This window comes from Chiloscyllium plagiosum, unplaced genomic scaffold, assembly GCF_037043375.1.
Source record: "Chiloscyllium plagiosum isolate Xiang-an unplaced genomic scaffold, Cpla_swu_hap1 HiC_scaffold_28, whole genome shotgun sequence".
Lineage (NCBI taxonomy): Eukaryota > Metazoa > Chordata > Chondrichthyes > Orectolobiformes > Hemiscylliidae > Chiloscyllium > Chiloscyllium plagiosum.
This window is the reverse complement of record NW_028270166.1, coordinates 10,859,028-10,875,823: the sequence shown is the minus strand read 5'-3', so window position 1 is coordinate 10,875,823 and position 16,796 is coordinate 10,859,028. Positions and strand designations below refer to the sequence as shown.

The following is a 16,796-nucleotide window of genomic DNA, read 5'->3' as shown; positions in this document are numbered from 1 at the left end:
GAGTTTAGGTGGGTTTGTTGCATCAATGTCTTTAGTGATGCAGTTTTTTGGAGTGAGCAGTTGGGTTCTTCTGCATTTTGCTGTCCCACAGTTTCTGGTGGAATGTAGTGATGTCACAGCCACTGTAACCACATGTGTTGGGTGTGGACCCCACCTCCTGCAGTTAGCAAACACTGATCCCTGTGGAGCATATGCAGATAATTAAAGACGTAAAACAATGTTTAGAAGCTGCAATGTGTTAAAAAAGATATTCATTCAGTCTAGATTGGTGTCAGAATGGTCTTCAAGATTGGTTGATGCAAGAGACATGTTCTAGATTACGGGGGAGTCCAGAACCAGGGACCACAGATTAAGGATGCAAGGGTGGTCATCTCAGACTGAGAAATTTCTTCACCCAAAGCGTGTTTAGATTAGATTAGATTACAGTGTGGAAACATTGGAATCTTCTACCACAGAAAGTGGTTGAGGCCAAAGCATTGAAGGTTCTTAAGGCTAAAGGGGTCAAAGGGTATCAGGCAGCAGTGGATACAGAGTTGGATGATAAGCCATGAGTTGATAAAGGGTGGAGCTGGGTAAAGTATAGCAGGACAGGCAGCATCTGAGGAGCAGGAGAGTCAACATTTCAGAGCAGACCTTTCTTCTGGTCACTCCAGCATCTGCAGTGCTTGCGAACTCCTGATCAGCCATGATCACACTGAATAAGTTTGAAGGGCTGAATGGCCTATTCCTCCCATTTTTCTATTTCTGTGCTTTGTCTGCTTTCCCTCCCTGATTCCATATCCTTCCATCCCTTCTAAACTTGAATGTTGACAAAGTTCTTCCTCCATCTCAAATCCTGGAACTGAATTTGTTTCCCAACTCTGAAATGTTTTCTCTTGCATATTCCTACCCAGTTTCTTGCATTGAACCTCTTATGGCCTCCAATTCACCACAACTGCTGGATAAAGGTTTACTCTCATTGACTCCATCACCATCCTTCTGTTATCTCTTTGGTTAACACTTGAGTTTGTTTCAATTTATGAAGTTGACTAGATGTGCAAGTCAGGTCTATAAACATGGTAAACTGAGGCTGTTTTAATATTCCTGCAAGATATTTTGCTTGACCAGAAACTAAGTACACAAGCTTGGTGTAGTACAGCTGATCAAAGAGGAGTTGTGCTCTGGTCCAAATGCTGTGGAGGAGGCTGGTTCATGTGAAGAAGGCTTGTGGGTACCCGTGCATGGTACAGGGGCAACACCCATATATAATGTCTGATTGGACCTGGAGGTAGGCTGATAGCTGGGCAAATCACGATGGCACTCTTCAGAAACCTGAGGTACAGAGTAAGATGGAGTAGGATCTGTTGAGGCCTAGTTAGTGATCCAGAAGGACTTTTCAGGTTGAATTAACCACCTTCCTTCGATTGGCGTGGGCCTGACGTCACATATAGGTCAGACCAGGTAAAGATGGCAAATTTCCTTCCCTGAAGGGCATCAGTGAACCTTGGGGGTATTTACAATAATCAGCAATGGTTACACGATCAATATTAGGCCAGTTTTTCTTTTAATTGCAGATTTTTATTGTCTTTAGATTTTGTGATCTGCCATGGTGGGATTTGAACCCATCTCCCCAAAGCATTAGCTTGTAGGCCAGTGGCAGGATGACCATTTGCCCCTGTCTAAGGCTGTGAAGTAAAGGAGATGTCTTTGTGCCCTCTTGTGGTACATTGCTTTTTCTCAGCATGGCAGGTCACAATGCTGCATGCCCTTCTGGGCTGTGTTGGTACTTTGTCCTGGGTATAACATCCAGCCACATGGGTTAGGATGTCTTCACCAGTGAGAATCAGCTACCCCTTCCTCCCCAATATTCAGGAGGTGGAAGAGGGGGAGCAAGTCATAGACCAGATCTCCACCTCCCCATATACAGGCTGTTTTCGCTTGCAATGTTGATTGACTCCCTCTTTTGGCCCCCACCTAAGTGTTTTTCTTTTCTCTCTCTCTCTGTGTCTCCCCCTCTGTCGTTCTCTGTCTGTGTCTTTTTCTCTCTCTCTCTCTTCCCGCCCACCCCCCACCCCCCCACCCCCACCACTGTGTGTTTCTGTGGCTCAGATGATGTGTTAGGCATTGAAATGGTCATAATCTTAGGATCTTGCAGGAAGGTTTTTGAAGTACTACAGTCCTTGCTCCCCCTCCCTGACCCTGTTTCCAGGCTGATACAGTTGCCCATGTTAGATAGTTGGGCTGAACTCCAGTATCAATAAGCATTAAACAGGCAGTGCGTTGGAGAGTTACACAAGAGCTTTTCACAGACTTTAAAACATTACCTGTGGAAACATGTGTGTCAGTGTGTGAACGCAGTTACTGTTCCAAGGTGGGTCCTTGTGCACATCAGTCAGTCAGCAGCTCGCCCAGCATCTGGCAAGGTTCCAGCCTGCTCTTGATCCCCCCACCCCCATCCCACACCCACCTACCCCATTCTACAATCTCCCTTTTGCCCCTAGAAGCATGACAATCCCACCAGTTCCACAGGCACTTGCCTCCCTCTTCTCATGGTAGGAAGTTGGCTTCATGATCAAATATCCGCCATGACAAACCCTCCGTTTCTTCCTCTCCCGGTGTCCCCACCAGTACCCCTCCATCGACATACTCGTTTGTTTGGCTGGTCCTCACCCTCCATAATTTCTCCTTTGAATCCTCCCACTGCCTCCAGACAAAAAGGGATGGCCATGGGCCCAGCTGTGCCTGTCTCTTTATTGCTTATGTGGAACAGCCCACCTTCCAAGGTTACACTGGCACTGTTCCCCACCATTTCCTCTGCTACATTGATGACTGCATTGGCGCCATCTCATGCTCTCATGAGGAGGTTGAACAGTTCATCAACTTCACCAACACATTCCACCCCGACCTTGAGTTCATCTGGGCCATCTCAGACACCTCCCTCCCCTTCCTGGACTTCTCCATCTCCATCAACGGTGACCGACTCAACACTGACATCTTTTACAAACCCACCAACTCCCACAGCTACTTGGGCTACACCTCCTCCCACCCTGTCTCCTGTAAAAATGCTATTCCTTATTCCCAATTCCTCTGCCTCCACTGCATCTGCTCCCAGGAGGACCAGTTCCACCACAGAACAGATGGACTCCTTCAAAGACCTCCATTTCCCCTCCCACATGGTCAATGATGCCCCCAGTGCATCTCATCCACTTCCACACCTCTGCCCTTGAACTCCATCCTCTAAGCATAAAAAGGACATAATCCCCATCCCTCCTCTCTCACCTTCCACCTCACCAACCTCCATATATATCGCATCATCTGCTACCTACATACTGAAACCACCACCAGAGATATATTTCCCTCCCCACCCCTATCCGCTTTCCATAAAGCCCATTCCCCCTGCAACTCCCTTGTCAGATCCATGCCCCCACCTTCCCCTGCTATCACAGGAATTGCAATTCTGCACCCACACCTCCCCCCTCACTCTGTCCAAGGCCCCAAAGGAGCCTTCCACATACACAAGAGGTTTACTTGCATTTCCACGCATGTCATTAACTGTATCCGTTGCTCCCGATCCAGTCTCCTTGACGTTGGGGAGACAGAACGCCTACTCGCAGAGCACTTCAGAGAACAATTCCAGGACACCCGCACCAACCAACCCCATCGCCCCATGGCCAAACACTTCCCCTCCCCCTCCCCCTCCCACTCCACCAAGGACATGCAGGTCCTGGGCCTCTTCCATCGGCGACCTCTACCCGCCCCCCCCCCCCCCCCCCTTTACCACCTGATGCCTGGAGAAGAACGCCTCCTCTTCTGCCTACAATCCCACGGCATCAGTGTGGATTTCACCAGTTTCTACATTTCCCCTCTCCCCACCTTATCCCAGTTCCAAACTTCCAACTCGGTAGTGCCCTCTTGACCTGCCCTACCTGTCCATCTTCCTTCCCACCTATCTGTTTCACCCTCCTCTCTGACCTATCACCACTGCCCCCACCTCCGTCTACCTATCGCACTCTGAGCTACCTCCCCCCAGCCTCACCCCTTCCATTTATCTCTCCACCCCCTCGGCTCATAACCTCATTCTTGATGAAGGGCTTTTGCCTGAAATATCAACACTCCTGCTTCTCGGATGCTGCCTGATCTGTGCTTTTCCAGCACCACACTCTCGACTCTGATCTGCAGTCCTCACTTTCTCCCAGCTTCATAATCGAGCCGCTTTATTGTTTGAAACCCAGAAGGAATCCAATGTCTGAGTTTCCCTTCTTCCTCGCACACTGCCTCCGATCTCCAACATTCCAGGCTTAATTATGTGACCCCCCCACCCCCACCCCCCTCCCCATTGGCCTGGAGCGTTGTTAAACTGTATGGTTTGCTTGGAGGCTGGGCACTGCCTATTCAGTGCTGCTTATTACCAGAGTTCAAGCCAAATATCTGATGTTAAGAAGGAAGGTATTGCCTGTATGTAGAGTCTTTTTGGGACATTGGTTCATATCAACAGCTTGTGGAATTTAATTTCAATTAATACAATCTGGAGCATTGAACTTGTTTTTGTAACGGTGACCATGGCAACTATTATTGTAACCATCTCATCTGGTTTCCAAATGTCCTTTCCAAAAGGAAGGGTGGGAGTGTTGCAAAGGGGATTCACCAGGATGTGCTGGTGAGACAACATCTGGAGTTCTGAAGTTTTTCTCCCCTTCATTTAAAGGAGGATATTGTTTCACTGGAGGCTATTCAGAGAAGGTTCACTAGGATGGTCCCTGGTGTGGATTGTTTTGTGAGCAAAGGCTAAATAAGTTGGGACTCTATTCACTGGGATTTACAAGAATGAGTGGTGATATCATTGAAACACAGGATTGTTCAAGGGCTTAGTGAGATAAATGTTGAGAAGATGTTTCCCTCTTGGAAGAGGGTCGAGGACCACAGGGCATAGTCTCAGAATAAAGGAGTGCCAATTTAAGACAGAGATGAGAAATTTCTCCTGAGGATGGAGTGTCTTTGGAGCTCGGTGGGGGCAGAGTCCTTGTGTGTATATTATAGGGCAACAAAGGATTACAGAGAAATTGAGGAATGTCAGATTAGCCGCAATCCTATTGAATAGTCTAGCAGGCTCGAGGGGGCCGAATGGCCTGCTGTTCCTATTTGTTTTGCATGCTGTTTGGGCTAGACTGATTCAGTGATGAAGAGAAGCCAGATAGACTGGAGTTCTTTTCCAGAGAGCAGAGAAGGCTTGGTGGGGTGGGGGTGGGGACGCGGGGAGCAAGGGTTGGATTTGATTAAAGTATGGACGATAGGAGGACAAGTAGGCCCTTTGGCCCTCAAACATGGTGCACCCCAATATATTCATGCTCCCTACCTTAAATGCCCCCTCCAGCCCCAACAACCCATGATCCTTTTAGCCATAAGAGCTAAATCCAGCTCCTTCATGAAAAGATGCTGTTTTTGCCCTGACTGTTTTCTGTGGTTGTGAATTCCACAGGCTCACCACTCTCTGGGTGAAGAAATTTCTCCTTGTTTACTCTTTATCCTTACCTATGACCCCTCGTTCTGGACTCCCCCACCATCGGGACCATCCTGCATCTGACCTGTCTAGCACTGTTAGAATTTTATAGATTTCTATGCAATTTCCATCTTAGTTTTTTAAACTCTAGTGAATAGAATCCTAACTGACTCAATCCTCCTACATCAGTCCTGCTCTCCCAGGATTTAATTCAGTAAACCTTCGCTGGACTCCCTCTATAGCAAAAACATCCATCTTCTGGATAAGGAGAACAAAGCTGTGCACACTATTCCAGGTTTGGTCTCACCAAGGCCATGTATAATTGCAGCAAGACACCCTTTTTCCTGTACTCCAAGATGAGGTGTACCAAGTTCTGAGGGCCATAGACAGGGTGGGTGAGGGGTCAATAACCAGGGGCACAGTTTTAAAGTAAGGAGCAGGAGGTTTAGACAAGATTAGAGCAAATGATTTTGCACCCAGCGGGTTGTAGGTCTCTGGAAGTTGCTACCTAAAAGGTTGGGAGAGGTGGTAACCCTAAAGACAAAACATTTGTAGTACGCTTAAATGGTTCCGAGCACAGATGGAATGTTGTTGAGAACAAAGACATAATGCCAAAGCATTGACATGCTGGGTAGGGTTGTTCACAATAAGCACAGTATTAAGCTGCAAAACCCAGAAGCGAATGTCTCTGATCAGGTCTGATTCCATGATAGGAAGGATGTGGAAGCATTAGAAAGATGCAGAGGAGGTTTACCAGGATGCTGTCCGGTATGGAGGGAAGGTCTTATGAGGAAAGGCTGATGGACTTGAGGATGTTTTCATTAGAGAGAAGAAGGTTAAGAGGTGACTTAATAGAGGTATACAGGATGATCAGAGGGCTAGAAAGGGTAGGCAGGTTGTGATGACTAGTACGCGGGGCATAGCTTTAAATTTGAGGGGTGATAGATATTGGACAGATGTCAGAGGTAGGTCCTTTACTCAGTCATAAGAGCATGGAATGCCCTGCCTGCAGCAGTAGTGGACTTCCAACATTAAGGACATTTAAATGGTCATTCCATAAACATATGGATGATAATAGAATGGTGTAGGATAGATGGGCTTTAGATTGGTTTTGCAGGTTGGTGCAACATCAAAGGCCAAAGAGCCTGTGTTGTGCTGTTATGTTCTATGATTGGATGGTACTCGCTGAACAGGCAAGTGTGCTACTAACTGCAGTAACAACCAAATTAAGATACTTGGTTGAGCTCATAATGTGGCCTATTTTATTTGCTAGAAGCAGCATCCATGCCCACTCCCTGCAAACAAGAGAATATGTTCAAACCTTGTACCTATATTTTATTTTAATTACCTGGGGTTCTAGGGAGTTTGAAGTTCCCTGTTGCTTACTGCAAGGCAACATTTCAGTTGGTGAATTTGACCCCCACTTCCCCTCCAGTATAAATTGATGTAATTTGGCATCTTGCATTTATCCTGATGAGTGTAAACTTTAAAGCATCAGCAGTGTGTTGGATTTTCAGAGATGTTAAGTTAACTGACACAGTAATTTGTATATCAATAGTACCTAATTGGTAACATTCCCACCTGATGAGGTGGAAAGTTGTGGATTCCAGTCCTGCTCCTGACACAGGAGTGTGTATTCCAGGTTAACTGTTGATCATAGTCCCTACAGTGTGGCCCGTGGAGTCCACACTGAATCTCTGAAGGGCATCCCACCCAGACCCACACCCAACCCTATAACCCTGCATCTCCCATGGCTAATCCATCTCCCTTGCACACTATGGACACATTAACATGGCTAATCCACCTAGCCTGTACATCTTTGGACTGTGGGACAAAACTGGAGCTGAAGCTCACCCAGGAGGAATGTGCAAACTCCACACAGTCACCCAAGGGTGGAATCGAACTGAGGTCCCTTGTGCTGTGAGGCAGCAGTGCTAACCACTTAACCGCCCACATGTTGAGAGCTGCCATCTTCCACCTGAGATGTTAACCAGACTCCTATCTGTTCTGTGGCCATATAAGACAAAATGCTGCTTAATTCAAAGAGGTCAGGGTTTTTATTTCTGGGAACTTTGGCTGAGACCTATCATTAAAGTAGGTGATCTGGTCATGATCTCTTTGTGTATAAACTATGGGAATTCAGTGTGCTGTGACAGGGATGGCACTGGCTGTGAAGCACAATGGGATAACCTTGTGGCGTGAAAGGTGCTATACAAATGCAAGTATTAAATTGGAAGCTTAATTTATCCAAATCTCATGTGAAATAGATATTTTATAATCACCTTGTTGAGAGAGATGTTAAGACGCACCCCTGAAGGAGGGGAGGACTTGAACCAAGGCCTCCTAGCTCAGATACTATCACTGTACTCCAAGAGCCCTGGAACCACCAGCATACAGCACTTTAGTCTGTGTGCGAATCTTTTGAGGTTATTGATCATAACAATTATCATTGGCAACCTCTCTGATGAGAAGCAAGTGAGATATTAGCCAAGGTGCCCACTGTCTTTTTAGAAACAGAAGCATTGATACAGATGAGCTTATCCTGACTAAATGAGCTCCAAACACACACCTTCACGTATCCATCATGATTTGAATGTTTGAAGTTGATGCTGAAGATGAGGTTTTTGAAAGTATTTATGCACCTGTCAAAAAAACAATGTTAGTCTGAGTGCTTCATTGATCAAATCCCAAGCAGGCAAAGGTCATCCACCACAAATTATTGGAAACTTATTCAAATCGAGTCAGATTCTATTGCACCACCTTGACAGTAAAGCAATGGGGCTTCGTTATCAATGAATGACCTTACTCTTCACCTCCTGTACTCCGTGTTAGTGGTTGCCATTCCTAAAACCCTGAACGCGAACCACCCAATCAAAACCAGGAATCCTTCCCCACAATTCTACTTCTTCCTTACTGGCATTCCATTTTATTCAGAGGAGAAAGGTTTAGGAAAGACTGTCTTCAATTCCTTTCGCCTTCTCTGTGACTGGTTGTAATCTGGATGGAATCTCTGGGGATTTTGCCCAAAATTTAGGGTCATAAGTAGAAGCAAGTCCAACAAGGAATTCAGGAATAACTTTTGGGGGGGGTGGGGAGAGGTGGTGAGAATGTGGAGCTTGCTGACTGGTTGAGGTAAATATGCATTTAAGGATAAACGCAAGAGAGGGAGAAGGATATAAAAGGATGTGCTAGAGCACTGGAAGTGAATAATATGGAACATAAGCATGAGAATGTGGGTGACTCTTAACAGCCCTTTGAAAGGGTTGAGCAATCCCTTCTATTCAAGGCAGCTTAGTGATGGGCAGCACATGCTGGTCTTGCCAGTGACAGTCTTCCATCCAATCATTTTTCTTTTATCTGTGGAATTAACACATGGGTTGAATGACCTGTTCTGCCCCGTCGATTCTACACATGTCAATGCAATTTGTTCTTGTAAGTGCCTTGTGCAAAATTAATCAGACTTGTGGGTGCAGAGGCCCATGATATATGTCTATGAAGTCGATACTCCAGAAAAACGGTCTTTGAAATGGGAGTTTAGAGTTCATAGCACACTTGTTGCAGCAAGCAGTTTTAAATAATGATTTGTTTTGCCAGCTGCTGTCTCTCCGCAATTAAACAACAATATTTAATGCTGCTAGTTAATTAATTGCTGTAGGGTTGCATCAAATAGACTTTAAGTGCCGATATGTTTTAACATTGTAGAAGACTTGACTTGAATCTAAAGAGTTGACAAATTTTAGCTGATCCAGATACTCCTAGCTGTCCAATCTGAGGACCAGTTCTCTCCTTTTCCCAGACCATAAAGACAGAAACTTTAAGAAAACTGCAGCAAACCTTTTATTAATTAGCACGTATGGGACCAGGAATGTGTCTGTTGATCAAACATTCCAGTTGATCAAGAGAGCCACATAATCAATGTAAAACACTAAGTAAAAAAATGTAATGTGGAGGGGGTGTATCTATGTGTGTTATACTTTAATTACAGCACAAATCACTTAATGCAACTTTGCCTTGAATAAAACTTATTGACGGATTGTCTTCTTACTCGCACCTTCCTGGCAGAGATTGCGATAACGCAATAAAACTTGGAGGTGTTTGAGTTATATGGTCTCCTACCAGTTTATCAAATGCTGGTTAAAACAAAGTCTACTGTAACTTGCTCGATCCAAACAATGTGAAGTTTTTGTTCAGTGTTCAGGTATGACTGAATCCTTCAGGATAAACCCTTCACAGACCAAGGATTATTATCCATTCCATTTCAATATGATTTTCTTCTCAACAATAGTAAGATGTTTTGAAGTAGCGACGATCCACTCCAACAGTAAATAGTTTTTTTAACCGAGACGTTAGCTTTTGGTAAAGAAAAGGGTTCCTTGATTCAAATGAACATCCGACCATCAGTAATTGAGGTCCCCCGCGGGTTACAATGTGATGGGCTTTTCACATTATAGCATATCTCTTCTAAATGTTTTAAAAGTTAGTGACTTGCTAAGTGGTTTCATACGCTCCTGAATTTCTGAGGTTGATATCTCAGATTGGTCGGCTATCATGAGAGATGTTCCTGGATACAAATTGTGTGGGCCTTATTCCATCAATCTCAAATTTTCTTAATCTCCATAAATGGCAGCCTCATTCTCTTGATTTTGCACTCACTCTTCTCAAAACCTAGAAAATGGGCGCAAGAATTAGCCATTCAGCCCTTCAGGTCTGCTGCACCATTCACTATCACATATTTAGTCATGGTTGATCATCCAACTCTGTACCCTGTTCCTGCTTTCATACTATTACCTTTAGCTTGAAGAACTATAACTTCTCAAATGTTCAATGCTGTGGACTCCGCACACTCTAGATGCCATTAACTAGATTTTTGATTGCTTCCTCATGTTCCATTGGCTCTCCGTTCATTCTGTCTGGTCATGCCACCTTTTAGCATGGAATGACTCAGCACGACAAGAGGCCATTCATCTGTTTTATTTTATTAGGTTCCCTACAGCGTGGAAACAGGCCCTTCGGCCCAACAAGTCCACACCGACCCTCTGAAGAGTAACCCACCCAGGCCCATTTCCATCTGACTAATGTACCTAACACTATGGGCAATTTAGCATGGCCAATTCACCTGACCTGCACATCTTTGGATTGTGGGAGGAAACTGGAGCACCCGGAGAAAACCCACGCAGACACTGGGAGAATGTGCAAACTCCACACAGACGGTTGCCGGAGGCGGGAATCAAATCCGGGTCCCTGGCGCTCTGAGGCAGCAGTACTAACCACTGAGCCCCCATGTTGTTTTGTTTTGGCCTTTGCTAGCCCAGTTACCCATAATCCCTCTAATATGCAAGGGACTGTGAATTTGCGTTTGTCAATTACTTCAGAAATTTTGAGATACCTTTTATTAATTCTGACCTCTTGCTTTTTTTAATTTTGCAGATTACAATCATATTCAAGAGCTTTCAGGGCTGCACAGAGCAGAAGGTTTATCAAGCAACCACAGATGACCTTCCGTCAGCGTTTGTGGATGGTACGACAGGTGGTAGCGAGAAGGAAGGTGAGAACAGCCTGAGAATACTTGAGAAGGTGGGCAGTGCCCAGGTGGAAATCCAAGCCCACTATATTGGCACCACCATCATTGTGCGCCAGGTGGGTGACTACCTGACCTTTGCCATCAGGGTCCCCGAAGAGACTTTGAACTACGCGGATGAGAACGTGTGCCTGCAGCTCTGCCTGCATGGCTGCCCCCGTAACGAGCTTATCAAGGAGCACACGCTACCCAGGAGGCCGTCCGGTGCCAGGCTGCAGCGCCCCCGCCAGGCATACACGGTGGAAAGCGCAACAGCCAAGTGCCGGGAGATCCTCCAGGTGGAGGACGTGTACTTCCAGTCCTGTGTCTTCGACCTCCTGACGACAGGGGACCCGGCGTTCTCCATGGCTGCCCATGGGGCCTTGGAGGACCTGAAAGCACTGCACCTCAATGTTCTCAAATTGCACAGTTCACCCAGGACTGAGGAGGGTCGGAATGGAGCTCCATCCTGTCACCAGACAGCCCTCACTTACCTGGCATGTCTTGTCTTAGCAATAACCCTCATGTAGTGAATGTGTATACCCACAGAATGCAAATTGTCTATATAATAATATATTGAAGTGTACATATGTGAAAATGATGTGTAAAGTGCCTGTACATATAGTTGTATCGTATGAATTGTATGTTGAGAACCTTTGTTAGTAACTAGAGTTTTTTTTTGCATACTCGTGGTTTTAAGAATGCTTTTTTTTTCCGGGAATGATATCAGATGGGCATCTAATCTTTGCCTATTAAAAATTATTGTGCTAAAGTGCTTTATGAGGTCTGTCCTGTGTGGTTTGGGTTTGTTATTTTGCTTATGGGTGCTGTTGAAAGATATTCCTTTAAGTCCCAACCCTCCCCATCACAAACACATGCACTCAAACTCTTCCTCTTCCTCTCTCTCTCGTCCTCTTTCTTTCTCTCTCCCGATCCCATCCCCCTCTTTCTCTGTCTCACTGCCTTCCCACACACTCTATCTAATTTGCTGGTGTTCTTTACTCCAGTATTTTAATATTTCCAGCCAGAGGCCTCTGTTGAGAATTACATCACCAGATTCCGTGTCCTCTGCAGCTGATGGACAATGCATTTGCCTCCTTCAGTCAAGATTCAAGTCCCGCATCAGTACTTAGGGTACAAAAGTCCTGGCCCACCCTCTCGGAGACTGAGGGTGCGCTGTGATGCCAGAGGTACTGTCTTTCAGTGGATGCATCAGACTGAGGTCCTACCATCCCTTGCAAGTGAGTGTAAAGTAACTTAGAGCTTGAAAGGAGAGTGGGAGAAACTATCCATAGCCCGTTTTTCTAAGTCTTCTGTTACCTTCCAAATCTAGAAATCTGTCTGGAGTATGCTGTCTGAACCTCCACTGCCCTCTGGAGTTGAGCATTCCTCACCCTCTGAGTGAGGAAATTCCTCCTAATCTTTAATCTGAAAAGGGCTTGCCTCTTCTTTCTCATTGGTGGCTGTCACAGAACCCAAAGCCTGAGAAATATCCTGGAAGAATTTTGGATGTCTCAATAAGATTACTCCTCGTTCCTCAAACCTGGAGAGAATATAGGTCAGGTTTCCTGTTCTTGTAGCACAAGTCCACTGCACCAGGAACCCAGCTAGTCAGTCTTTTGTAGCACTCCCTCTGTTTGGGTGTGTACATGCACAGAGCTCACAGGAACTCATGCAGTGAACTCTTAACTATTTTGAGATGTCACAGAATTGTTATGGTGTGAAAAGAGGCTATCTGGGCCACTGTTATTACTCCAGCTCTGAGCATTTTAATTCTGTGTCAATGGCCTGTTTATTGTTTTTACTTAAGTCATTAGCCAATGCCTCCTGAAAGTTTCTGAAACAGCCTCTGCCACACTTGCATGCTATGCATTCTGGACTCAAGCCGCACTCAACTTTTTTTTTTCACACTTTATTTGTTAATTTTGTCAAACATTTTGAAGATTGTCTTCTATTTCTTGATCAGTTTGAATGGGATCTGTTTCCTCCTTTCAAACTCTGTCCAGATCTCTCGTGGTTTTGAAAGCTTCTTTCAGATCTTCTCTTAGACCTCTCTCTGAGGAACACCCATCAAACCCTTCTGATCTATGCCACCAAATTAAATTTCTCATCTCTGGGAGTATCCTGATAAACCTCTTTCGCACAGGGTCTCTCCAATGTGTTCACATTCTGACTACACTCTGGCGCCCAGAACTGTAAAGTGTTCCAGCAGCAACCTAACTATACCTTATTTAGGTTTATTGTAACCTCCCTGCTCTTGAACTCTGCCACCATTAATGAAGCCTGGAATACTGTATGCTTTTTTTTTAGGGAAAAACACCCAAGTGGCCAGTGACAAGCACTGCCCTTAACATTGCTGTTTATTTTTTTTTAATTTAACCCCCACACTACCACCTAAGTGCGGTAGTGCTTATTTTTTCCCCAGCACCCATGGTGTGTGTGTGCAGGTGTGAGACACAAAGTGCACGAACTGTATGCTTTATTAAGTGCTCTCTTCACCTGTTAAGATAATGGGCGAAAAGGGCAGGAGAGTCAAGTTGGGAATGATCAGATTGGTCATGATTTCATTGAAGGGGAGAGCAGACTTGATGGGCTGAATGGGCAACTTGTGGTCTTAACCACCTTTAAAACTTATCAGGCATCAACCCAGTGAAATATTCTGTTACGCTTCAGTTGTGAGGAGAAGCTGTTCATGAGTTGACTAGAACAAGAGAAAGCTGAGAGATTACTAGAGATGCTTGATTCGAAGAGTCCAAGCAGAGTCGATAGAGAGAACCTTTCTAACTGGCGGAAGGTCCAGAAGTTAGAGGACACCAGTTCACAGCCAGACAACCACATAAGGGAAAGCTTTTCAGCAGAGTAGTTGGGATCTGGAATGCACCGTGTGATGGAGGTAGGTTCAATCATGACTTTTAAAAAGGAATTCAATAAAACCCTGGAATAGGCTATTGCCCTTAGGCCTGATGTCTATTCAACAGGACACAGCTGATCTAAATTCCCTTTTACTGTCTCTTCTGTCGAAGCCCCCTCTGAAAAGCAGTTAGGATGGGCCAAGGTGAAGCACTTCTGTCAAGATTGTGTGGGCTGGATGGCCTCACCTCTGTGGTAGCCAATGTGTGATGTCACATCCTATTCCAGATAAAGGCCTGAAGACAGTGAAGCTCACTCTAACTCTCCTGTGCTTCTCATACACATCTGTGTAATATACAGGATTTGCTGCAGCAACTCATGGAATTCTGACAGTGTGGAAACAGGCCATTCAGCTCATAGAGTCCACACCAACCCTCTGAACAGCATCCCACTTAGACCCACCCCTTCCCCATAATCCTGCACTTCCCATGACTAATCCACCTACCCTGGACACTATGGGCAATTTAGATTGGCCAATTCACCTAACCTGCATGTCTTTGGACTGTGGGAGGAAAACTGCACAGACATAGGGAGAATGTGCAAACTCCACACAGTTACCCAAGGCTGGCATGGAACTGCTGGTACTGCCGTGTAAAATCTGGACAGGAGCAAACAGCCAGAGCACGAATAGAAAAAGGGTATTGACTATTCCAGTTCTCTGTTTTGTGCACAGGAACTTGAATAGATATTTATCAGATGGAGTATATTTTCATTTAGAAGGACAAGTTTGTTTTGCTACATGTTACAGTAGAAATTATTAGATTTCATAGAATCCCTACAGTGGGGAAGCAGGCTATTCGGCCCATCAAGTCCATATTGACCATTTGAAGAGCATCCCACCCAGACCCGCCCCCTACCTTATTCCTGTAGCCTTTTATTTCCAATGCCAAGTCCCTGGTGCTGTGAGGCTGCTCCTGATGGCTTTTTCCCCCTACAATATATCCTGAACTCGTGACCTCTAACCCTGAGCAGAACAGGGCCATGGGAATGCCATACGTTTTAAACTCCTGGGCTATGCTCCATCCTGATTTATTCACTGCCATTAGGCTAATTGTGGAGCCCCATACCTACTTTGAGAGTCATTAAACACCTTCACTATGCACTGGCTGAAGAAATTGTCCCAAGTGTCTCATGGTCAACAAATGATAGGAAAAAGTGGTCTGGTGTTGCCATATTCCTCAAATGATTAGTTCATTTTCTTCAAATCTTGTGCACCATTAAGTTGGTTTGGGAATGGAAATAACTGTTGTACCTTCACTTCTCTGCAGGTGGTGCCATTGAGCCACCAGCCGTAACTGCTCAATGCCACCACCTGCAGATAACTGCTGGTACTGCCGTGTAAAATCTGGACAGGAGCAAACAGCCAGAGCACGAATAGAAAAAGGGTATTGACTATTCCAGTTCTCTGTTTTGTGCACAGGAACTTGAATAGATATTTATCAGATGGAGTATATTTTCATTTAGAAGGACAAGTTTGTTTTGCTACATGTTACAGTAGAAATTATTAGATTTCATAGAATCCCTACAGTGGGGAAGCAGGCTATTCGGCCCATCAAGTCCATATTGACCATTTGAAGAGCATCCCACCCAGACCCGCCCCCTACCTTATTCCTGTAGCCTTTTATTTCCAATGCCAAGTCCTCTTAACCGGAACATCTTTGGACTGTGGGAGGAAACCCGTGCAGACACGGGGAGAAAATGTAATCTCCATATAGACAGCCACCCAAGGGTGGAATTGAACCTGTGTCCCTGGTGCTGAGTCACCAAGCTGCTCCAATTATTAATTCCACAACAAACACAGGAAATGTTAGAGAAGGTCAGCTGATCTGGCAACATCTATGAGGAGAGAGACAGAAGAGCTAACCTTTCCAATCTGAATGGAGTCCTTCCTCAGAACTGTTCTTCAAAGCTTCCCATTCCGGGTAACCAACAGCCTTGTACTTTAAGGGCTGTCTCGTGTTTTAAATACCTTGTTCCTTAAGGAATGCCTTTGGTCCCATATTTGCAGGAGAACTTCTGGAAGTTATGTTTGTGTGTTCGAGCAAGACTGTGAGTGAGTTGACCAGCAGAAAGATCACAATTTTGTGATTCAATAAAATAAATTGAAGTCATTTTTTAGATTACTTACAGTGTGGAAACAGGCCCTTCGACCCAACAAGTCCACACCGACGTGTAACCCCGGACCTATTCCCCTACATTTACCCCTTCACCTAACACTACGGGCAATTTAGCATGGTCAATTCACCTAACCTGCACATTTCTTTTTGGATTGTGGGAGGAAACCGGAGCACCCGGAGGAAACCCACGCAGACACGGGGAGAATGTGCAAACTCCACACACAGTCTCACCTGAGACAAGAATTGAGCCCAGGTCTCTGGCGCTGTGAGGCAGCAGTGCTGACCACTGTGCCACCCATTAGGTGATTAGGTAACTCTGAATCATCAGATTATGGGCGGCACAGTGACTCAGTGGTTAGCACTGCTGCCTCACAGCACCAGAGTCCCAGGTTCGATTCCAGCCTCGGGTGGCTGTTTGTGTGGAGTTTGCACATTCTCCCCGTGTCTGCGTGGGTTTCCTCTGGGTGCTCCGGTTTCCTCCCACAGTCCAAAGATGTGCAGGTCAGATGAATTTGCCATGCTAAGTTGCCCACAGTGTTAAGTGCATCATGCAGAGGGGAATGGGCCTGGGTGGGTTACTCTTCAGAGGGTTGGTGTGGACTGGTTGGGCCAAAGGGCCTGTTTCCACACTGTAGGGAATCTAATCTAATCTGTCACCCCCACAACTACCCTTCCATCTAACCCTCACCCTCATCCAGCTACTATGGTCTCAACTAAGTGTCTTTGAAGAATAGTT

The 16,796-nt window shown here is 45.5% G+C and overlaps 1 protein-coding gene across 1 annotated transcript in view; it reads left to right on the top strand.

Moving 5' to 3' along the window:
- LOC122565112 (repulsive guidance molecule A) overlaps positions 1-11,818 on the top strand; it is a 113,798-nt gene extending 101,980 nt beyond the window's left edge. The window contains exon 6 of the mRNA XM_043720745.2: positions 10,904-11,818. Coding sequence (XP_043576680.2) covers positions 10,904-11,563 — 660 coding nt within the window. The 3' untranslated portion in view covers positions 11,564-11,818. The remainder of the gene's footprint in view (positions 1-10,903) is intronic.
- The last annotated feature ends 4,978 nt before the right edge of the window (positions 11,819-16,796 follow it).